This window comes from Daphnia pulicaria, chromosome 4 (assembly GCF_021234035.1).
Source record: "Daphnia pulicaria isolate SC F1-1A chromosome 4, SC_F0-13Bv2, whole genome shotgun sequence".
In the NCBI taxonomy this organism is placed as follows: domain Eukaryota; kingdom Metazoa; phylum Arthropoda; class Branchiopoda; order Diplostraca; family Daphniidae; genus Daphnia; species Daphnia pulicaria.
In genome coordinates, this window is record NC_060916.1 from 9,392,806 (window position 1) to 9,416,472 (window position 23,667).

Sequence of the window (23,667 nt, forward strand, 5' to 3'; positions counted from 1 at the left end):
CGTGCACTGGCGTGCTCTGGCGTGCTCTGGCGTGCTCTGGCGTGCACTTGCGTGCTCTGGCGTGCTCTGGCGGGCTCTGGCGTGCACTGGCGTGCACTGGCGTGCATTGGCGTATTCTGGCATGCTCTGGCGTGCACTGGCGTGCATTTGCGTTTATTGGCGTGCTCTGGCGTGCACTGGCTTGCACTGGCGTGCCTTGGCGTGCTCTGGCGTGCATTGGCGTGCACTGGCGTGCTCTGGCGTGCATTGGCGTGCATTGGCGTGCACTGACGTGCTCTGGCGTGCATTGGCGTGCACTGGCGTGCTCTGGCGTGCACTGGCGTGCAAAGGCGTGCTCTGGCGTGCATTGGCGTGCTCTAGCGTGCTCTGGCATGCACTGGCGTGCTTTGGCGTGCTCTAGCATGCTCTAACGTGCTCTGGTGTGCTCTGGCGTGCTTAGGCGTGCTGTGGCGTGCTGTGGCGTGCGCTGGCGTGCTCTGGTGTGCTCTGTTATGCAGAACTCAAGTGCTTGACAATAGAACTCCACTACCCGACAAAAGAACTCAAATAACTTGAATAATTTTTAAAAATTCAAGTGCGTTTTTCAAAAACTTTTTTTTCATGAATTGCTCTATAAATTTATTGATTCAATAGACTTGAAATGGTGTATTGGACATTGATTAACACATCCTGTAATTAAAAATGGTTTTAACAAGAGAAATAAATATTGGCACTGGCATTGGCTCTGGCGTGCTCTGGCGTGCACTGGCGTGCATTGGCGTGCTCTGCCGTGCATTGGCGTGCACTGGCGTGCTCTGGCGTCCACTGGCGTGCTGTGGCGTGCTGTGGCGTGCTCTGGCGTGCTCTGGCGTGCTCTGGCGTGCTCTGCTATGCAGAACTCAAGTGCTTGACAATAAAAATCCACTACCCGACAAAAGAACTCAAATAACTTGAAAAATTTAAAAAAATTCCAGTGCTGGGATGTGCGTTTTTCTAAAACTTTTTGTTTATGAATTGCTCTATAAATTTATTGATTCAATAGACTTGAAATGGTGTATTGGACATTGATTTACACATCCTGAAATAAAAAAATGGTTTTAACAAGAGAAATAAATATTATAGCAACTTCAACTGCTGAGCTGTTCTCTGCTGTGCTCTACCGTGCTCTGGCTTGCTCTGGCGTGCTCTGGCGTACATTGGCGTGCACTGGCGTGCTCTGGCGTGCACTGGCGTGCTCTGGCGTTCACTGGCGTGCATTGGCGTGCTCTGGCTTGCATTGGCGTGCTCTGGCGTGCTCTGGCGTGCATTGGCGTGCATTGGCGTGCTCTGGCGTGAATTGGTGTGCACTGGCGTGCTCTGGCGTGCACTAGCGTGCTCTGGCGTGCACTAGCGTGCTCTGGCGTGCTCTAGCGTGCTCTGGCGTGCTCTGGCGTGCTCTGGCGTGCTCTGGCGTGCATTGGCGTGCTCTGGCGTGCATTGGCGTACACTGGCGTGCTCCAGCGTGCATTAGCGTGCACTGGCGTGCATTGGCGTGTTCTGGCGTCAATTGGTTTGCACTGGCGTGCTCTGGCGTGCACTAGCGTGCTCTGCGTGCATTGGCGTGCACTGGCGTGCTCTGGCGTGCTCTGTCGTGCATTTGTGTGCACTGGCGTGCTCTGGCGTGCACTGGCGTGCATTGGCGTGCTCTGGCGTGCATTGGCGTGCACTGGCGTGCACTGGCGTGCTCTGGCGTGCACTAGCGTGCTCTGGCGTGCACTGGCGTGCTCTGGCGTGCACTGGCGTGCTCTGGCGTGCATTGGCGTGCATTGGCGTGGTCTGGCGTGCATTGGCGTGCTCTGGCGTGCACTGGCGTGCTCTGGCGTGCTCTAGCGTGCTCTAGCGTGCTCTGGCGTGCTCTGGCGTGCATTGGCGTGCACTGGCGTGCTCTAGCGTGCTCTGGCGTGCTCTGGCGTGCTCTGGCGTGCTCTGGCGTACTCTGGCCTGCTCTAGCGTGCTCTGGCGTGCTCTAGCGTGCTCTGGCGTGCTCTGGCGTGCTCTGGCGTGCTCTGGCGTGCTCTGGCGTGCACTGACGTGCACTGGCGTGCTCTGGCGTGCACTGGCGTTCATTGGCGTGCTCTGGCGTGCTCTGGCGTGCTCTGTCGTGCATTTGCGTGCACTGGCGTGCTCTGGCGTGCACTGGCGTGCATTGGCGTGCACTGGCATGCATTGGCGTGCACTGGCGTGCTCTGGCGTGCACTGGCGTGCACTGGCGTGCTCTGGTGTGCACTGGTGTTCATTGGTGTGCTCTGGCGTGCATTGGTCTGCTCTGGAGTGCTCTGGCGTGCTCTGTCGTGCCCTGGCGTGCACTGGCGTGCTCTGGCATGCTCTGGCGTGCTCTGGCTTGCTCTGGCATGCTCTGGCGTGCACTGACGTGCACTGGCGTGCTCTGGAGTGCATTAGCATGCACTAGCGTGCATTGGCGTGCTCTGGCGTGCTGTGGCGTGCTGTGGCGTGCATTGGCGTGCACTGGCGTGCTCTGGCGTGCACTTACGTGCATTGGCGTGCTCTGGCGTGCATTGGCGTGCACTGGCGTGCTCTGACGTGCTCTGTCGTGCATTTGCGTGCACTGGCGTGCTCTGGCGTGCACTGGGGTGCATTGGCGTGCACTGGTGTGCATTGGCGTACTCTGACGTGCATTGGCGTGCTCTGGCGTGCTCTGGCTAGCACTGGCGTGCATTGGCGTACTCTGGCGTGCTCTGGCGTACTCTGGCGTGCACTGACTTGCACTGGCGTGCTCTGGCGTGCATTGGCGTGCTCTGGCGTGCATTGGCGTGCACTGGCGTGCATTGGCGTGCTCTGGCGTGCTTTGGCGTGCTGTGGCGTGCTGTGGCGTGCGCTGGCGTGCTCTGGCGTGCTCTGTTATGCAAAACTCAAGTGCTTGACAATAGAACTCCACTACCCGACAAAAGAACTTAAATAACTTGAAAAATTTTTAAAAATTCAAGTGCTGTGATGTGCGTTTTTCTAAAACTTTTTGTTCATGATTTGCTCTATAAATTTATTGATTCAATATACTTTAAATGGTGTATTTGACATTGATTTACACATCCTGTAATTAAAAATGGTTTTAACAAGAGAAATAAATATTGGCACTGGCATTGGCGTGCACTGTTGTGCTCTGGCGTGCACTGGCGTGCATTGGCGTGCTCTGGCGTGCTCTGGCGTGCACTGGCTTGCATTGGTGTGCTCTGGCGTGCACTGGCCTGCATTGGCGTGTTCTGGCGTTTATTGGCGTGCACTGGCGTGCTCTGGCGTGCTCTGGCGTGCTCTGGCGTGCTCTCTCGTGCATTTGCGTGCACTGGCGTGCTCTGGCGTGCACTGGCGTGAATTGGCGTGCTCTTGCGTGCATTGGCGTGCAGTGGCGTGCTCTAGCCTGCACTGGCGTGCTCTGGTGTGAATTGGCGTGCTCTGGCGTGCACTGGCGTGCCCTGGCGTGAATTGGCGTGCTCTGGCGTGCATTGACGTGCTCTGGTGTGTACTGGCGTGCTCTGGTGTTAATTGGCGTTCTCTGGCGTGCACTGGCTTGCTCTTGCGTGCATTGACGTTCTCTGGCGTGCACTGGCGTGCATTGGCGTGCTCTGGCGTGCACTGGTGTGCTCTGGCGTGAATTGGCGTGCTCTGGCGTGCATTGACGTGCTCTGGTGTGTACTGGCGTGCTCTGACGTGCTCTGGCGTGCTCTGGCGTGCATTGGCGTGCACTGGCGTGCTCTGGCGTGCTCTGGCGTGCTCTGGCGTGCACTGGCGTGCTCTGGCGGGCTCTGGCGGGCTCTGGCGTGCACTGGCGTGCACTGGCGTGCACTGGCGTGCTCTGGCGTGCATTTACGTGCATTGGCATGCTCTGGCGTGCATTGGCGTGCATTGGCGTGCATTGGCGTATTCTGGCATGCTCTGGCGTGCACTGGCGTGCATTTGCGTGCACTGGCGTTTATTGGCGTGCTCTGGCGTGCACTGGCTTGCACTGGCGTGCATTGGCGTGCTCTGGCGTGCATTGGCGTGGTATGGCGTGCTCTGGCGTGCATTGGCGTGCTCTACCGTGCTCTGGCTTGCTCTGGCGTGCTCTGGCGTCTTCTGGCGTACATTGGCGTGCACTGGCGTGCTCTGGCGTGCACTGGCGTGCTCTGGCGTGCTCTGGCGTGCTCTGGCGTGCATTGGCGTGCACTGGCGTGCTCTAGCGTGCTCTGGCGTGCTCTGGCGTGCTCTGGGGTGCTCTGGCGTACTCTGGCCTGCTCTAGCGTGCTCTGGCGTGCTCTAGCGTGCTCTGGCAAACTCTGGCGTGCTCTGGCGTGCTCTGGCGTGCTCTGGCGTGCACTGACGTGCACTGGCGTGCTCTGGCGTGCACTGGCGTTCATTGGCGTGCTCTGGCGTGCTCTGGCGTGCTCTGTCGTGCATTTGCGTGCAATGGCGTGCTCTGGCGTGCACTGGCGTGCATTGGCGTGCACTGGCATGCATTGGCGTGCACTGGCGTGCTCTGGCGTGCACTGGCGTGCACTGGCGTGCTCTGGTGTGCACTGGTGTTCATTGGTGTGCTCTGGCGTGCATTGGCTTGCTCTGGAGTGCTCTGGCGTGCTCTGTCGTGCCCTGGCGTGCACTGGCGTGCTCTGGCGTGCTCTGGCGTGCTCTGGCTTGCTCTGGCGTGCTCTGGCGTGCACTGACGTGCACTGGCGTGCTCTGGAGTGCATTAGCATGCACTAGCGTGCATTGGCGTGCTCTGGCGTGCTTTGGCGTGCTGTGGCGTGCATTGGCGTGCACTGGCGTGCTCTGGCGTGCACTTACGTGCATTGGCGTGCTCTGGCGTGCATTGGCGTGCACTGGCGTGCTCTGACGTGCTCTGTCGTGCATTTGCGTGCAGTGGCGTGCTCTGGCGTGCACTGGGGTGCATTGGCGTGCACTGGCGTGCACTGGCGTGCTCTGGCGTGCACTGGTGTGCATTGGCGTGCTCTGACGTGCATTGGCGTGCTCTGGCGTGCTCTGGCTAGCACTGGCGTGCATTGGCGTACTCTGGCGTGCTCTGGCGTACTCTGGCGTGCACTGACTTGCACTGGCGTGCTCTGGCGTGCATTGGCGTGCTCTGGCGTGCATTGGCGTGCACTGGCGTGCATTGGCGTGCTCTGGCGTGCTTTTGCGTGCTGTGGCGTGCTGTGGCGTTCGCTGGCGTGCTCTGGCGTGCTCTGTTATGCAAAACTCAAGTGCTTGACAATAGAACTCCACTACCCGACAAAAGAACTTAAATAACTTGAAAATTTTTTAAAAATTCAAGTGCTGTGATGTGCGTTTTTCTAAAACTTTTTGTTCATGAATTGCTCTATAAATTTATTGATTCAATAGACTTGAAATGGTGTATTGGACATTGATTTACACATCCTGTAATTAAAAATGGTTTTAACAAGAGAAATAAATATTGGCACTGGCATTGGCGTGCACTGTTGTGCTCTGGCGTGCACTGGCGTGCATTGGCGTGCTCTGGCGTGCTCTGGCGTGCACTGGCTTGCATTGGTGTGCTCTGGCGTGCACTGGCCTGCATTGGCGTGTTCTGGCGTTTATTGGCGTGCACTGGCGTGCTCTGGCGTGCTCTGGCGTGCTCTGGCGTGCTCTCTCGTGCATTTGCGTGCACTGGCGTGCTCTGGCGTGAATTGGCGTGCTCTTGCGTGCATTGGCGTGCAGTGGCGTGCTCTAGCCTGCACTGGCGTGCTCTGGTATGAATTGGCGTGCTCTGGCGTGCACTGGCGTGCCCTGGCGTGAATTGGCGTGCTCTGGCGTGCATTGACGTGCTCTGCATTGCGTGACATTGATTCAATAGACTTGAAATGGTGTATTGGACATTGATTAACACATCCTGTAATTAAAAATGGTTTTAACAAGAGAAATAAATATTGGCACTGGCATTGGCTCTGGCGTGCTCTGGCGTGCACTGGCGTGCATTGGCGTGCTCTGCCGTGCATTGGCGTGCACTGGCGTGCTCTGGCGTCCACTGGCGTGCTGTGGCGTGCTGTGGCGTGCTCTAGCGTGCTCTGGCGTGCTCTGGCGTGCTCTGCTATGCAGAACTCAAGTGCTTGACAATAAAAATCCACTACCCGACAAAAGAACTCAAATAACTTGAAAAATTTAAAAAAATTCCAGTGCTGGGATGTGCGTTTTTCTAAAACTTTTTGTTTATGAATTGCTCTATAAATTTATTGATTCAATAGACTTGAAATGGTGTATTGGACATTGATTTACACATCCTGTAATAAAAAAATGGTTTTAACAAGAGAAATAAATATTATAGCAACTTCAACTGCTGAGCTGTTCTCTGCTGTGCTCTACCGTGCTCTGGCTTGCTCTGGCGTGCTCTGGCGTACATTGGCGTGCACTGGCGTGCTCTGGCGTGCACTGGCGTGCTCTGGCGTTCACTGGCGTGCATTGGCGTGCTCTGGCTTGCATTGGCGTGCTCTGGCGTGCTCTAGCGTTCACTGGCGTGCATTGGCGTGCTCTGGCGTGCATTGGCGTGCTCTGGCGTGAATTGGTGTGCACTGGCGTGCTCTGGCGTGCACTAGCGTGCTCTGGCGTGCACTAGCGTGCTCTGGCGTGCTCTAGCGTGCTCTGGCGTGCTCTGGCGTGCTCTGGCGTGCTCTGCGTGCATTGGCGTGCACTGGCGTGCTCTGGCGTGCTCTGTCGTGCATTTGTGTGCACTTGCGTGCTCTGGCGTGCACTGGCGTGCATTGGCGTGCTCTGGCGTGCATTGGCGTGCACTGGCGTGCTCTGGCGTGCACTGGCGTGCTCTGGCGTGCACTAGCGTGCTCTGGCGTGCACTGGCGTGCTCTGGCGTGCACTGACGTGCTCTGGCGTGCATTGGCGTGCATTGGCGTGGTCTGACGTGCATTGGCGTGCTCTGGCGTGCACTGGCGTGCTCTGGCGTGCTCTAGCGTGCTCTAGCGTGCTCTGGCGTGCTCTGGCGTGCATTGGCGTGCACTGGCGTGCTCTAGCGTGCTCTGGCGTGAATTGGTTTGCACTGGCGTGCTCTGGCGTGCACTAGCGTGCTCTGCGTGCATTGGCGTGCACTGGCGTGCTCTGGCGTGCTCTGTCGTGCATTTGTGTGCACTGGCGTGCTCTGGCGTGCACTGGCGTGCATTGGCGTGCTCTGGCGTGCATTGGCGTGCACTGGCGTGCTCTGGCGTGCACTGGCGTGCTCTGGCGTGCACTGGCGTGCTCTGGCGTGCATTGGCGTGCATTGGCGTGGTCTGACGTGCATTGGCGTGCTCTGGCGTGCACTGGCGTGCTCTGGCGTGCTCTAGCGTGCTCTAGCGTGCTCTGGCGTGCTCTGGCGTGCATTGGCGTGCACTGGCGTGCTCTAGCGTGCTCTGGTGTGCTCTGGCGTGCTCTGGCGTGCTCTGGCGTACTCTGGCCTGCTCTAGCGTGCTCTGGCGTGCTCTAGCGTGCTCTGGCGTGCTCTGGCGTGCTCTGGCGTGCTCTGGCGTGCTCTGGCGTGCACTGACGTGCACTGGCGTGCTCTGGCGTGCACTGGCGTTCATTGGCGTGCTCTGGCGTGCTCTGGCGTGCTCTGTCGTGCATTTGCGTGCACTGGCGTGCTCTGGCGTGCACTGGCGTGCATTGGCGTGCACTGGCATGCATTGGCGTGCACTGGCGTGCTCTGGCGTGCACTGGCGTGCACTGGCGTGCTCTGGTGTGCACTGGTGTTCATTGGTGTGCTCTGGCGTGCATTGGCTTGCTCTGGAGTGCTCTGGCGTGCTCTGTCGTGCCCTGGCGTGCACTGGCGTGCTCTGGCATGCTCTGGCGTGCTCTGGCTTGCTCTGGCGTGCTCTGGCGTGCACTGACGTGCACTGGCGTGCTCTGGAGTGCATTAGCATGCACTAGCGTGCATTGGCGTGCTCTGGCGTGCTTTGGCGTGCTGTGGCGTGCATTGGCGTGCACTGGCGTGCTCTGGCGTGCACTTACGTGCATTGGCGTGCTCTGGCGTGCATTGGCGTGCACTGGCGTGCTCTGACGTGCTCTGTCGTGCATTTGCGTGCACTGGCGTGCTCTGGCGTGCACTGGGGTGCATTGGCGTGCACTGGCGTGCACTGGCGTGCACTGGCGTGCTCTGGCGTGCACTGGTGTGCATTGGCGTGCTCTGACGTGCATTGGCGTGCTCTGGCGTGCTCTGGCTAGCACTGGCGTGCATTGGCGTACTCTGGCGTGCTCTGGCGTACTCTGGCGTGCACTGACTTGCACTGGCGTGCTCTGGCGTGCATTGGCGTGCTCTGGCGTGCATTGGCGTGCACTGGCGTGCATTGGCGTGCTCTGGCGTGCTTTGGCGTGCTGTGGCGTGCTGTGGCGTACGCTGGCGTGCTCTGGCGTGCTCTGTTATGCAAAACTCAAGTGCTTGACAATAGAACTCCACTACCCGACAAAAGAACTTAAATAACTTGAAAATTTTTTAAAAATTCAAGTGCTGTGATGTGCGTTTTTCTAAAACTTTTTGTTCATGATTTGCTCTATAAATTTATTGATTCAATATACTTTAAATGGTGTATTTGACATTGATTTACACATCCTGTAATTAAAAATGGTTTTAACAAGAGAAATAAATATTGGCACTGGCATTGGCGTGCACTGTTGTGCTCTGGCGTGCACTGGCGTGCATTGGCGTGCTCTGGCGTGCTCTGGCGTGCACTGGCTTGCATTGGTGTGCTCTGGCGTGCACTGGCCTGCATTGGCGTGTTCTGGCGTTTATTGGCGTGCACTGGCGTGCTCTGGCGTGCTCTGGCGTGCTCTGGCGTGCTCTCTCGTGCATTTGCGTGCACTTGCGTGCTCTGGCGTGAATTGGCGTGCTCTTGCGTGCATTGGCGTGCAGTGGCGTGCTCTAGCCTGCACTGGCGTGCTCTGGTATGAATTGGCGTGCTCTGGCGTGCACTGGCGTGCCCTGGCGTGAATTGGCGTGCTCTGGCGTGCATTGACGTGCTCTGCATTGCGTGACATTGATTCAATAGACTTGAAATGGTGTATTGGACATTGATTAACACATCCTGTAATTAAAAATGGTTTTAACAAGAGAAATAAATATTGGCACTGGCATTGGCTCTGGCGTGCTCTGGCGTGCACTGGCGTGCATTGGCGTGCTCTGCCGTGCATTGGCGTGCACTGGCGTGCTCTGGCGTCCACTGGTGTGCTGTGGCGTGCTGTGGCGTGCTCTAGCGTGCTCTGGCGTGCTCTGGCGTGCTCTGCTATGCAGAACTCAAGTGCTTGACAATAAAAATCCACTACCCGACAAAAGAACTCAAATAACTTGAAAAATTTAAAAAAATTCCAGTGCTGGGATGTGCGTTTTTCTAAAACTTTTTGTTTATGAATTGCTCTATAAATTTATTGATTCAATAGACTTGAAATGGTGTATTGGACATTGATTTACACATCCTGTAATTAAAAATGGTTTTAACAAGAGAAATAAATATTGGCACTGGCATTGGCGTGCACTGTTGTGCTCTGGCGTGCACTGGCGTGCATTGGCGTGCTCTGGCGTGCTCTGGCGTGCACTGGCTTGCATTGGTGTGCTCTGGCGTGCACTGGCCTGCATTGGCGTGTTCTGGCGTTTATTGGCGTGCACTGGCGTGCTCTGGCGTGCTCTGGCGTGCTCTGGCGTGCTCTCTCGTGCATTTGCGTGCACTGGCGTGCTCTGGCGTGAATTGGCGTGCTCTTGCGTGCATTGGCGTGCAGTGGCGTGCTCTAGCCTGCACTGGCGTGCTCTGGTATGAATTGGCGTGCTCTGGCGTGCACTGGCGTGCCCTGGCGTGAATTGGCGTGCTCTGGCGTGCATTGACGTGCTCTGCATTGCGTGACATTGATTCAATAGACTTGAAATGGTGTATTGGACATTGATTAACACATCCTGTAATTAAAAATGGTTTTAACAAGAGAAATAAATATTGGCACTGGCATTGGCTCTGGCGTGCTCTGGCGTGCACTGGCGTGCATTGGCGTGCTCTGCCGTGCATTGGCGTGCACTGGCGTGCTCTGGCGTCCACTGGCGTGCTGTGGCGTGCTGTGGCGTGCTCTAGCGTGCTCTGGCGTGCTCTGGCGTGCTCTGCTATGCAGAACTCAAGTGCTTGACAATAAAAATCCACTACCCGACAAAAGAACTCAAATAACTTGAAAAATTTAAAAAAATTCCAGTGCTGGGATGTGCGTTTTTCTAAAACTTTTTGTTTATGAATTGCTCTATAAATTTATTGATTCAATAGACTTGAAATGGTGTATTGGACATTGATTTACACATCCTGTAATAAAAAAATGGTTTTAACAAGAGAAATAAATATTATAGCAACTTCAACTGCTGAGCTGTTCTCTGCTGTGCTCTACCGTGCTCTGGCTTGCTCTGGCGTGCTCTGGCGTACATTGGCGTGCACTGGCGTGCTCTGGCGTGCACTGGCGTGCTCTGGCGTTCACTGGCGTGCATTGGCGTGCTCTGGCTTGCATTGGCGTGCTCTGGCGTGCTCTGGCGTTCACTGGCGTGCATTGGCGTGCTCTGGCGTGCATTGGCGTGCTCTGGCGTGAATTGGTGTGCACTGGCGTGCTCTGGCGTGCACTAGCGTGCTCTGGCGTGCACTAGCGTGCTCTGGCGTGCTCTAGCGTGCTCTGGCGTGCTCTGGCGTGCTCTGGCGTGCTCTGCGTGCATTGGCGTGCACTGGCGTGCTCTGGCGTGCTCTGTCGTGCATTTGTGTGCACTTGCGTGCTCTGGCGTGCACTGGCGTGCATTGGCGTGCTCTGGCGTGCATTGGCGTGCACTGGCGTGCTCTGGCGTGCACTGGCGTGCTCTGGCGTGCACTAGCGTGCTCTGGCGTGCACTGGCGTGCTCTGGCGTGCACTGACGTGCTCTGGCGTGCATTGGCGTGCATTGGCGTGGTCTGACGTGCATTGGCGTGCTCTGGCGTGCACTGGCGTGCTCTGGCGTGCTCTAGCGTGCTCTAGCGTGCTCTGGCGTGCTCTGGCGTGCATTGGCGTGCACTGGCGTGCTCTAGCGTGCTCTGGCGTGAATTGGTTTGCACTGGCGTGCTCTGGCGTGCACTAGCGTGCTCTGCGTGCATTGGCGTGCACTGGCGTGCTCTGGCGTGCTCTGTCGTGCATTTGTGTGCACTGGCGTGCTCTGGCGTGCACTGGCGTGCATTGGCGTGCTCTGGCGTGCATTGGCGTGCACTGGCGTGCTCTGGCGTGCACTGGCGTGCTCTGGCGTGCACTGGCGTGCTCTGGCGTGCATTGGCGTGCATTGGCGTGGTCTGACGTGCATTGGCGTGCTCTGGCGTGCACTGGCGTGCTCTGGCGTGCTCTAGCGTGCTCTAGCGTGCTCTGGCGTGCTCTGGCGTGCATTGGCGTGCACTGGCGTGCTCTAGCGTGCTCTGGTGTGCTCTGGCGTGCTCTGGCGTGCTCTGGCGTACTCTGGCCTGCTCTAGCGTGCTCTGGCGTGCTCTAGCGTGCTCTGGCGTGCTCTGGCGTGCTCTGGCGTGCTCTGGCGTGCTCTGGCGTGCACTGACGTGCACTGGCGTGCTCTGGCGTGCACTGGCGTTCATTGGCGTGCTCTGGCGTGCTCTGGCGTGCTCTGTCGTGCATTTGCGTGCACTGGCGTGCTCTGGCGTGCACTGGCGTGCATTGGCGTGCACTGGCATGCATTGGCGTGCACTGGCGTGCTCTGGCGTGCACTGGCGTGCACTGGCGTGCTCTGGTGTGCACTGGTGTTCATTGGTGTGCTCTGGCGTGCATTGGCTTGCTCTGGAGTGCTCTGGCGTGCTCTGTCGTGCCCTGGCGTGCACTGGCGTGCTCTGGCATGCTCTGGCGTGCTCTGGCTTGCTCTGGCGTGCTCTGGCGTGCACTGACGTGCACTGGCGTGCTCTGGAGTGCATTAGCATGCACTAGCGTGCATTGGCGTGCTCTGGCGTGCTTTGGCGTGCTGTGGCGTGCATTGGCGTGCACTGGCGTGCTCTGGCGTGCACTTACGTGCATTGGCGTGCTCTGGCGTGCATTGGCGTGCACTGGCGTGCTCTGACGTGCTCTGTCGTGCATTTGCGTGCACTGGCGTGCTCTGGCGTGCACTGGGGTGCATTGGCGTGCACTGGCGTGCACTGGCGTGCACTGGCGTGCTCTGGCGTGCACTGGTGTGCATTGGCGTGCTCTGACGTGCATTGGCGTGCTCTGGCGTGCTCTGGCTAGCACTGGCGTGCATTGGCGTACTCTGGCGTGCTCTGGCGTACTCTGGCGTGCACTGACTTGCACTGGCGTGCTCTGGCGTGCATTGGCGTGCTCTGGCGTGCATTGGCGTGCACTGGCGTGCATTGGCGTGCTCTGGCGTGCTTTGGCGTGCTGTGGCGTGCTGTGGCGTACGCTGGCGTGCTCTGGCGTGCTCTGTTATGCAAAACTCAAGTGCTTGACAATAGAACTCCACTACCCGACAAAAGAACTTAAATAACTTGAAAAATTTTTAAAAATTCAAGTGCTGTGATGTGCGTTTTTCTAAAACTTTTTGTTCATGAATTGCTCTATAAATTTATTGATTCATTGATTCGCGTGCTCTGGCGTGCTTTGGCGTGCACTGGTGTGCACTGGGGTGCTCTGGCGTGCTCTAGCGTGCATTGGCGTGCTCTGGCGTGATTAAGCGTGCTCTGGCGTGCATTGGCGTGCATTGGCGTGCACTGGCTAGCTCTGGCGTGCATTGGCGTGCTCTGGCGTGCACTGGCGTGCATTGGCGTGCTCTACCGTGCATTGGTGTGCACTGGCGTGCTCTGGCGTGCACTGGCGTGTATTGGCGTGCTCTGGCGTTCATTGGCGTGCACTGGCGTGCTCTGGCGTGCATTGGCGTGCCCTGGCAAGCTCTGGCGTGCGCTGGCGTGCATTGGCGTTCTCTGGCGTGCACTGGCGTGCTCTAGCGTTCTTTTGCGTGCTCTATCGTGCTTAGGCGTGCACTGTCGTGCTTTGGCGTGCTCTAGCGTGCTCTGGCGTGCTCTGGCGTGATCTGGCGTGCTCTGGCGTGCTCTTGCGCGCTCCGGCGTGCTCTAGCGTGCATTGGCGTGCTCTAGCGTGCATTGGCGTGCTCTGGCGTGCATTGGCGTGCACTGGCGTGCTCTGGCGTGCACTGGCGTGCTTTTGCATGCTCTGGCGTGCTCTGGCGTGCTCTCGCGTGCTCTCGCGTGCTCTGGCGTGCATTGGCGTGCATTGGCGTGCACTAGCGTGCTCTGGCGTGCACTGGTGTGCACTGGCGTGCTCTGGCGTGCACTGGCGTGCTCTGGAGTGCACTGGCGTGCTATGGCGTGCTCTGGCGTTCTCTGGCGTTCTCTGGCGTGTACTGGCGTGCTCTGGCGTGCTCTATTGTGCATTGGCGTGCACTGTTGTGCTCTGGCGTGCATTAGCGAGCATTAGCGTGCTCTGGCGTGCATTGGCGTGCACTGGCTAGCTCTGGCGTGCATTGGCGTGCTCTTGCGAGCATTGGCGTGCATTGGCGTGCTCTGGCGTGCATTGGCGTGCACTGGCGTGCTCTGGCGTGCTCTGGCGTGCATTGGCGTGCTCTGGCGTGCTCTAGCGTTCTCTGGCGTGCTCTAGCGTGCTCTTGCGTGCATTGTCGTGCTTTGGCGTGCTCTATTGTGCTCTGGCGTGCTCTAGCGAGATCTGGCGTGCTCTGGCATGCACTGGCGTGCTTTGGCGTTCTCTAGCATGCTCTAACGTGCTCTGGCGTGCTAAGGTGTGCTTAGGCGTGCTGTGGCGTGCTGTGGCGTGCGCTGGCGTGCTCTGGTGTGCTCTGTTTTGCAGAACTCAAGTGCTTGACAATAGAACTCCACTAACCGACAAAAGAACTCAAATAACTTGAATAATTCTTAAAAATTCAAGTGCTGTGATGTGCGTTTTTCTAAAACTTTTTGTTCATGATTTGCTCTATAAATTTATTGATTCAATATACTTTAAATGGTGTATTTGACATTGATTTACACATCCTGTAATTAAAAATGGTTTTAACAAGAGAAATAAATATTGGCACTGGCATTGGCGTGCACTGGCGTGCTCTGGCGTGCACTGGCGTGCATTGGCGTGCTCTGGCGTGCTCTGGCGTGCACTGGCTTGCATTGGTGTGCTCTGGCGTGCACTGGCCTGCATTGGCGTGTTCTGGCGTTTATTGGCGTGCACTGGCGTGCTCTGGCATGCTCTGGCGTGCTCTGGCGTGCTCTCTCGTGCATTTGCGTGCACTGGCGTGCTCTGGCGTGCACTGGCGTGAATTGGCGTGCTCTTGCGTGCATTGGCGTGCAGTGGCGTGCTCTGGCGTTCTCTGGCGTGCATTGGCGTGCTCTAACGTGCTCTTGCGTGCTTTGGTGTGCTTAGGCGTGCTGTGGCGTGCTTTGGCGTGCGCTGGCGTGATCTGGTGTGCTCTGTTATGCAGAACTCAAGTGCTTGACAATAGAACTCCCTTAACAGACAAAAGAACTCAAATAACTTGAATAATTTTTAAAAATTCAAGTGCGTTTTTCTAAAACTTTTTGTTCATGAATTGCTCTATAAATTTATTGATTCAATAAACTTGAAATGGTGTATTGGTCATTGATTCACACATCCGGTAATTAAAAATGGTTTTAACAAAAGAAATAAATTTTGGCACTGGCATTGGCTCTTGCGTGCTCTGGCGTGTATTGGCGTGCATTGGCGTAATCTGCCGTGCATTGGCGTGCACTGGCTTGCACTGGCGTGCACTGGCGTGCTGTGGCGTGCTTTGGCGTGCTGTGGCGTGCTGTGGCGTGCTCTGGCGTGCTCTGCTATGCAGAACTTAAGTGCTTGACAATAGAACTCCACTACCCAACAAAAAAACTCAAATAACTTGAAAAATTTAAAAAAATTCCAGTGCTGTGATGTGCGTTTTTCTAAAACTTTTTGTTCATGAATTGCTCTATAAATTTATTGATTCATTGATTCGCGTGCTCTGGCGTGCTTTGGCGTGCACTGGTGTGCACTGGGGTGCTCTGGCGTGCTCTAGCGTGCATTGGCGTGCTCTGGCGTGATTAAGCGTGCTCTGGCGTGCATTGGCGTGCATTGGCGTGCACTGGCTAGCTCTGGCGTGCATTGGCGTGCTCTGGCGTGCACTGGCGTGCATTGGCGTGCTCTACCGTGCATTGGCGTGCACTGGCGTGCTCTGGCGTGCACTGGCGTGTATTGGCGTGCTCTGGCGTTCATTGGCGTGCACTGGCGTGCTCTGGCGTGCATTGGCGTGCCCTGGCAAGCTCTGGCGTGCGCTGGCGTGCATTGGCGTGCTCTGGCGTGCACTGGCGTGCTCTAGCGTTCTTTTGCGTGCTCTAGCGTGCTTAGGCGTGCACTGTCGTGCTTTGGCGTGCTCTAGCGTGCTCTGGCGTGCTCTGGCGTGATCTGGCGTGCTCTGGCGTGCTCTTGCGCGCTCCGGCGTGCTCTAGCGTGCATTGGCGTGCTCTAGCGTGCATTGGCGTGCTCTGGCGTGCATTGGCGTGCACTGGCGTGCTCTGGCGTGCACTGGCGTGCTTTTGCATGCTCTGGCGTGCTCTCGCGTGCTCTCGCGTGCTCTGGCGTGCTCTGGCGTGCATTGGCGTGCATTGGCGTGCACTAGCGTGCTCTGGCGTGCACTGGTGTGCACTGGCGTGCTCTGGCGTGCACTGGCGTGCTCTGGAGTGCACTGGCGTGCTCTGGCGTGCACTGGTGTGCACTGGCGTGCTATGGCGTGCTCTGGCGTTCTCTGGCGTTCTCTGGCGTGTACTGGCGTGCTCTGGCATGCTCTATTGTGCATTGGCGTGCACTGTTGTGCTCTGGCGTGCATTAGCGAGCATTAGCGTGCTTTGGCGTGCATTGGCGTGCACTGGCTAGCTCTGGCGTGCATTGGCGTGCTCTGGCGAGCATTGGCGTGCATTGGCGTGCTCTGGCGTGCATTGGCGTGCACTGGCGTGCTCTGGCGTGCTCTGGCGTGCACTGGCGTGCATTGGCGTGCTCTGGCGTGCTCTAGCGTTCTCTGGCGTGCTCTAGCGTGCTCTTGCGTGCACTGTCGTGCTTTGGCGTGCTCTAGCGTGCTCTGGCGTGCTCTAGCGAGATCTGGCGTGCTCTGGCATGCACTGGCGTGCTTTGGCGTTCTCTAGCATGCTCTAACGTGCTCTGGCGTGCTAAGGTGTGCTTAGGCGTGCTGTGGCGTGCTGTGGCCTGCGCTGGCGTGCTCTGGTGTGCTCTGTTTTGCAGAACTCAAGTGCTTGACAATAGAACTCCACTAACCGACAAAAGAACTCAAATAACTTGAATAATTCTTAAAAATTCAAGTGCGTTTTTCTAAAACTTTTTGTTCATGAATTGCTCTATAAATTTATTGATTCAATTAACTTGAAATGGTGTATTGGACATTGATTAACACATCCGGTAATTAAAAATGGTTTTAACAAGAGAAATAAATATTGGCACTGGCATTGGCTCTGGCGTGCTCTGGCGTGCACTGGCGTGCATTGGCGTAATCTGCCGTGCATTGGCGTGCACTGGCGTGCTCTGGCGTGCACTGGCGTGCTGTGGCGTGCTTTGGCGTGCTGTGGCTTGCTCTGGCGTGCTCTGGTTTGCTCTGCTATGCAGAACTTAAGTGCTTGACAATAGAACTCCACTACCCGACAAAAAACTCAAATAACTTGAAAAATTTCAAAAAATTCCAGCGCTGTGATGTGCGTTTTTCTAATACTTTTTGTTCATGAATTGCTCTATAAATTTATTGATTCATTGATTCCCGTGCTCTGGCGTGCTTTAGCGTGCACTGGTGTGCACTGGGGTGCTCTTGCGTGCTCTAGCGTGCACTGGCGTGCTCTGGCGTGAATAAGCGTTCTCTGGCGTGCATAAGCGTGCATTGGCGTGCTCTGGCGTGCATTGACGTGCATTGTCGTGCACTGGCTAGCTCTGGCGTGCATTGGCGTGCTCTGGCGTGCACTGGCGTGCATTGGCATGCTCTACCGTGCATTGGCGTGCACTGGCGTGTTCTGGCGTGCATTGGCGTGCACTGGCGTGCTCTAGCGTGCTCTTGCGTGCACTGTCGTGCTTTTGCGTGCTCTAGCGTGCTCTGGCGTGCTCTGGCGTGATCTGGCGTGCTCTGGCGTGCTCTGGCGTGTTCTGGCGTGCTCTAGCGTGCATTGGCGTGCTCTGGCGTGCATTGGCGTGCACTGGCGTGCTCTGGCGTGCACTGGCGTGCTTTGGCGTGCTTTGGCGTGCTCTGGCGTGCTCTGGCGTGCTCTGGCATGCTCTGGCGTGCATTGGCGTGCTCTGGCGTGCACTGGTGTACACTGGCGTGCTATGGCGTGCACTGGCGTGCTCTGGCGTACACTGGTGTGCACTGGCGTGCTCTGGCGTGCTCTGGCGGGCTCTGGCGTCCTCTGGCGTGCTCTGGCGTGTACTGGCGTGCTCTGGCGTGCTCTATTGTGCATTTGCGTGCACTGGCGTGCTCTGGCGTGCTCTGGCGTGCATTGGCGTGCTCTAGCGTGCACTGGCGTGCATTGGCGTGCTCTGGCGTGCATTGGCGTGCACTGGCGTGCTGTGGCGTGCTTTGGCGTGCTGTGGCGTGCTGTGGCGTGCTGTGGCGTGGTCTGCTATGCAGAACTTAAGTGCTTGACAATTGAACTCCACTACCCGACAAATGAACTCAAATAACTTGAAAAATTTAAAAAAATTCCAGTTCTGTGATGTGCGTTTTTCTAAAACTTTTTGTTCATGAATTGCTCTATAAATTTATTGATTCATTGATTCGCGTGCTCTGGCGTGCACAGGTGTGCACTGGGGTGCTCTGGCGTGCTCTAGCGTGCACTGGCGTGCTCTGGCGTGCTCTGGCGTGTACTGGCGTGCTCTGGCGTGCTCTATTGTGCATTTGCGTGCACTGGCGTGCTCTGGCGTGCTCTGGCGTGCATTCGCGTTCTCTAGTTTGCACTGGCGTGCATTTGCGTAATCTAGCGTGCTTTGGCGTGCTCTGGCGTGCATTGGCGTGCTTTGGCGTGCTTTGGCGTGCTCTGGCGTGCTCTGGCGTGCTCTGGCGTGCTCTGGCGTGCTCTGGCGTGCTCTGGCGTGCTCTGGCGTGCTCTGGCGTGCATTGGCGTGCTCTGGCGTGCACTGGTGTGCACTGGCGTGCTCTGGCGTGCACTGGCTTGCTCTGGCGTACACTGGTGTGCACTGGCGTGCTCTGGCGTGCTCTGGCGTGCTCTGGCGTGCTCTGGCGTGCTCTGGCGTGTACTGGCGTGCTCTGGCGTGCTCTGGCGTGCTCTATTGTGCATTTGCGTGCACTGGCGTGCTCTGGCGTGCTCTGGCGTGCATTGGCGTGCTCTAGCGTGCACTGGCGTGCATTGGCGTGCTCTGGCGTGCATTGGCGTGCACTGGCGTGCACTGGCGTGCACTGGCGTGCTGTGGCGTGCTTTGGCGTGCTGTGGCGTGCTGTGGCGTGCTGTGGCGTGCTCTGCTATGCAGAACTTAAGTGCTTGACAATTGAACTCCACTACCCGACAAATGAACTCAAATAACTTGAAAAATTTTAAAAAATTCCAGTTCTGTGATGTGCGTTTTTCTAAAACTTTTTGTTCATGAATTGCTCTATAAATTTATTGATTCATTTATTCGCGTGCTCTGGCGTGCACAGGTGTGCACTGGGGTGCTCTGGCGTGCTCTAGCGTGCACTGGCGTGCTCTAGCGTGCACTGGCGTGCACTGGCGTGCTCTGCTGTGCTCTACCGTGCTCTGGCGTGCTCTGGCATGCACTGGCGTGCACTGGCGTTTTCTGGCGTGCTCTGGCGTATTCTGGCGTGCATTGGCGTGCTCTAGCGTGCACTGGCGTGCATTGGCGTGCATTGGCGTGCTCTGGCGTGCATTGGCGTGCACTGGCGTGTACTGGCGTGCTCTTGCGTGCTCTATTGTGCATTGGCGTGCTCTGCTGTGCTCTACCGTGCTCTGGCGTGCTCTGGCGTGCACTGGCATGCACTGACGTGCACTGGCGTGCACTGGCGTGCTCTGGCGTGCACTGGCTTGCTCTGGCGTGCACTGGCGTGCTCTGGAGTGCTCTGGCGTGCTCTAGCGTGCTCTAGCGTGAACTGGCGTGCTCTGGCGTGCTCTGGCGTGCTCTGCTATGCAGAACTCAAGTGCTTGACAATAGAACTCCATTCCCCGACAAAAGAACTCAAACAACTTGAAAAATTTTAAAAAATTCCAGTGCTGTGATGTGCGTTTTTCTAAACTTTTTGTTCATGAATTGGTCTATAAATTTATTTATTCAATAGACTTGAAATGGTGTATTGGACATTGATTTACACATCCTGTAATTAAAAAATGGTTTTAACAAGAGAAATAAATATTATAGCAACTTCAAGTGCTGAGCTGTTCTCTGCTGTGCTCTACCGTGCTCTGGCGTGCTGTGGCGTGCACTGGCGTGCTCTACCGTGCTCTGGCGTGCTCTAGCGTGCTCTGCCGTGCACTGGCGTGCTTTGGCGTGCATTAGCGTGCATTGGCGTGCTCTGGCGTGCATTGGCGTGCACTGGCGTGCTCTAGCGTGCTCTTGCGTGCATTGTCGTGCTTTGGCGTGCTCTAGCGTGCTCTGGCGTGCTCTAGCGTGATCTGGCGTGCTCTGGCGTGCACTGGTGTGCACTGGCGTGCTCTGGCGTGCACTGGCGTGCTCTGGTGTACACTGGTGTGCACTGGCGTGCTATGGCGTGCTCTGGCGTGCTCTGGCGTGCTCTGGCGTGTACTGGCGTGCTCTGGCGTGCTCTATTGTGCATTTGCGTGCACTGGCGTGCTCTGGCGTGCACTGGCGTGCTGTGGCGTGCTTTGGCGTGCTGTGGCGTGCTGTGGCGTTTTGTGGCGTGCTCTGCTATGCAGAACTTAAGTGCTTGACAATTGAACTCCACTACCCGACAAATGAACTCAAATAACTTGAAAAATTTTAAAAAATTCCAGTGCTGTGATGTGCGTTTTTCTAAAACTTTTTGTTCATGAATTGCTCTTTAAATTTATTGATTCATTGATTCGCGTGCTCTGGCGTGCTCTGGCGTGCATAGGTGTGCACTGGGGTGCTCTGGCGTGCTCTAGCGTGCACTGGCGTGCTCTGGCGTGCACTGGCGTGCTCTGCTGTGCTCTACCGTGCTCTGGCGTGCTCTGGCATGCACTTGCGTGCACTGGCGTGCACTGGCGTTTTCTGGCGTGCTCTGGCGTGCTCTGGCGTGCATTGGCGTGCTCTAGCGTGCACTGGCGTGCATTGGCGTGCATTGGTGTGCTCTGGCGTGCATTGGCGTGCACTGGCGTGCTCTGGCGTGCATTGGCGTGCACTGGCGTGTACTGGCGTGCTCTGGCGTGCTCTATTGTGCATTGGCGTGCACTGGCGTGCTCTGGCGTGCATTGGCGTGCTCTGCTGTGCTCTACCCTGCAAATCTTGGAGTCGCGCCCTGGTTGGCAGCACCCATTTTTTAGTCCACTCTTTTTCTGATTTGTCTAGCTAACATTTGCCAGTTATTTGTGTGTGTGTGTTTAACGTGATAGTGAATGTGTTGTGCATCGTCTCGAGTCTCTTTGAGCGTCGTTCTTTGCTTGTGTCAGTGTCTTTGTCGTTGTTTAGTTTCGATGGGCAGTGTGGTGATGTCCGCCATTAAGTGTCTCTCACGCGATTTTCTGGTTGCCGCCGGCATGTCCTGCGGTAATGTTCGTCTTCCCTGGCCTGTCTACAGTTTCCTGAACGCTTGCGGTCTCTTTCGGCGCACGCATGCGCGCACGAGACGTGGTGGCCGTGGCGGTGGCGCTACTAGACTGATAGTGCGACAACGCTCTCTGCTAGGTCTTGTCAATGCGCGCTCTCTTCTGAACAAGTGTGAACTGATTTCTAATCACTTAATTGATGCCCGTCTTGATCTGCTGGCAGTGACTGAAACCTGGCTTAACAGCGACATTGGTGACTCTACTATAAAAGCGGCATGTCCGGATGGCTACACCGCTGTTCAGCTCCCTCGTCTGAATCGAAAGGGTGGTGGTCTGGCTCTGATCCATAAATCCTCTATTGAGGCTAAACGACTTCCTGTGACCATTCATGAGGCCTATGAGTGCATGGATCTGTTGCTTTGTTTTCGGTCGCAACGTGTTAGACTATTGATCATCTATAGACCGCCTTCCTCTCTACCTTCTCGTTTCTTTGATGAATTTTCTTTGACTATGGAAGCTGTCTGCTCTACTCGTGATAAGCTAGTCGTCGTTGGGGATTTCAACTTTCATGTTGATCTGGTAGAAAACTCGGTGGCACAGTCATTTCTCGGTCTCATGGAGGCGTTTGGTCTTACGCAGTGTGTTGCTTCTCCCACCCATATCAAGGGTCATACACTTGATTTGGTATTTACTCGGGATGTAGACAATTTTGTCTCACATACATGTGTTAGCTCCCTCATAAGTGATCACTATGCTGTTCAATGTTGTCTGGCCGTGCGCACACCTAGGTGGTCTATCGGCCGTACGCTCTTTCGATCGTTTAAGTCAATTGATAGTGATCTCTTTGTTGCGGACCTGATTGGTCTGGACTTGTTCACTGATCCGGCTACTACTATCGATGGTCTCATTGATCAGTATAACGTGGGTGTTAGTCAAGTGATTGACAAGCACGCCCCATTGAAAGAGAAACTGATGGTCCTTCGCCCCGCTAATCCCTGGATGAGCGATGATGTGCGAGTTCTGAGGAGAGAGCTTCGGAAAAGAGAACGAATATGGAGGATGAGGAGGCTATACGTCGACTTTCAGACCTACCGGGAGACACAGATGAAGTATTCTCGTCGACTTAAGGCAGCGAAGAAGTTATTCTACAGCAACAAAATTTTGGAGTGTGGCAGTGACGCTAGGGCTCTCTATCGTCTTGTCAACAACCTGATGGGTAAATCTGATGTGCCCACATTACCGAAACAAAAGCTTACTGATCGGAGTGTTGCGGAGGAGTTCAGTGTCTATTTCTCCACCAAGATAGCGGATATCCGCTCATCCCTTGACTCTTTGGCCAAATCTAGGAATTCTGACAGTGCCGTTGAAGAGGAGCCCTTCCTTTCGCTCTATGGCGAAAGTTGTTGTTTGGATAGGCTATTGCCGGTAACAGCTGAGTTTGTGATAAATCTCATTCTGTCTTCACCTGCAAAGTCCTGCTGCCTAGACCCACTTCCTACTCCTTTGCTAAAGAAGTTTGTAAGTACCTTGGCCGCTCCAATAACGAGAATTGTAAACTCTTCGCTGGCATCTGGTCGGTTTCCTGATTCGCTGAAGCATGCTGTCATCACGCCTCTTCTTAAGAAACCGTCACTGGATCCCCAAGATATGGCCAGCTACCGCCCAGTGTCTGGCCTTTCATTCCTCTCGAAGCTTATTGAACGTGTAGTTCTTTTTCGCCTCTCATCGCATGTCGCGGAATTCAATCTGCTGTCTCCTAGTCAATCTGCGTATCGGATGAACTACTCGACTGAGACTTCCCTGCTTTCCATCCAGAACGACTACTCGTCGCTGCGCATGCTGGTTTGGGTAGTGCGCTCCTCCTCTTGGATCTCAGCGCCGCATTCGACACGGTTGACCACCGTATTCTGATTGAGAGGATGGCTACAGCTTTCGGTGTCTCTGGATCTGCCTTAAACTGGTTCCGGTCCTACCTCTTTGGCAGAACCCAATCGGTGAAGGCGCTTGGAGTTACATCATTCCCGGTACCTCTTCCGTTTGGCGTTCCGCAAGGATCTGTTCTGGGTCCATGTCTTTTTAACATCTACACCAGTCCGGTTCCCGCCATTGCTGCTGTCCACGGGGTTAAACTCAAGCAGTTTTCTGACGACACCCAAGGGTACGTCCACTTCCACCTTGATTCTCATCATCAGACTATGGCTCTTGGATCTCTCTCCGCCTGTTCTGCGGATATCGAGGACTGGTTTACCGCCAATCGGGTGAAGCTTAACTTCGGAAAGAGTCTGCTACTTTATACCATTCCACCACGTAAAGCCTCGGCCATTGTACTCTCTCCACTTGTTGTTGGTGACTCTGTTCTTCCCCCTTCTAATCAAGCTCGCAATTTGGGTGTAACTTTTGATAGTGAACTCACAATGGTCCCTCATGTAAATGGCATTTGTAAATGTGCTTTCTTCCATCTCACCCTTATTGGTCGGATAAGGAAGTACCTTGATACAAAATCGGCCAAGTCCTTAGTTCATGCTCTTGTGCTTAGTAGACTTGATTATGCAAATTCTCTTTTGTTTGGCCTCCCGAAAACTCTGATGGTGAAACTGCAGCGCGTTCAGAACGCTGCTGCTAGGCTAGTTGTCGGTGCGGGTAGATATGATCGAGTTTCTGATCATATCAAGAACCTTCATTGGCTGCCGGTCGAGCAGCGGGTTGTTTTCAAGACGGCGGTTTTGACGTTTCGTTGCCTGAATGATTATGCCCCAGTTTATCTGTCTGATTTGGTCAAATTGTACAAGCCCACACGTGATCTTAGGTCTGATAATTCCCGTACCATTGCATCCCCACCTTTTCGACTTGCGAAGTATGGGGGGAGGTCCTTTACATGTGCTGCCCCGTCCATTTGGAATGCGCTCCCTCTTTCAGTGAGATCTGAGACTAACCAGCGACTATTCAAGTCTCGTCTAAAGACTCACTTATTTTCTCTGGCTTTTCCCCGCTGATAAATCTGTTAAATTGT

The 23,667-nt window shown here is 55.7% G+C and overlaps 1 protein-coding gene across 1 annotated transcript; it reads left to right on the forward strand.

Moving 5' to 3' along the window:
• The first annotated feature begins 20,600 nt into the window (after positions 1 to 20,600).
• Positions 20,601 to 22,568, forward strand: LOC124337680. The gene has a single exon (XM_046791718.1). The coding sequence runs from the start codon at positions 20,601 to 20,603 to the stop codon at positions 22,566 to 22,568; it is 1,968 nt and encodes a 655-aa protein (XP_046647674.1).
• The last annotated feature ends 1,099 nt before the right edge of the window (positions 22,569 to 23,667 follow it).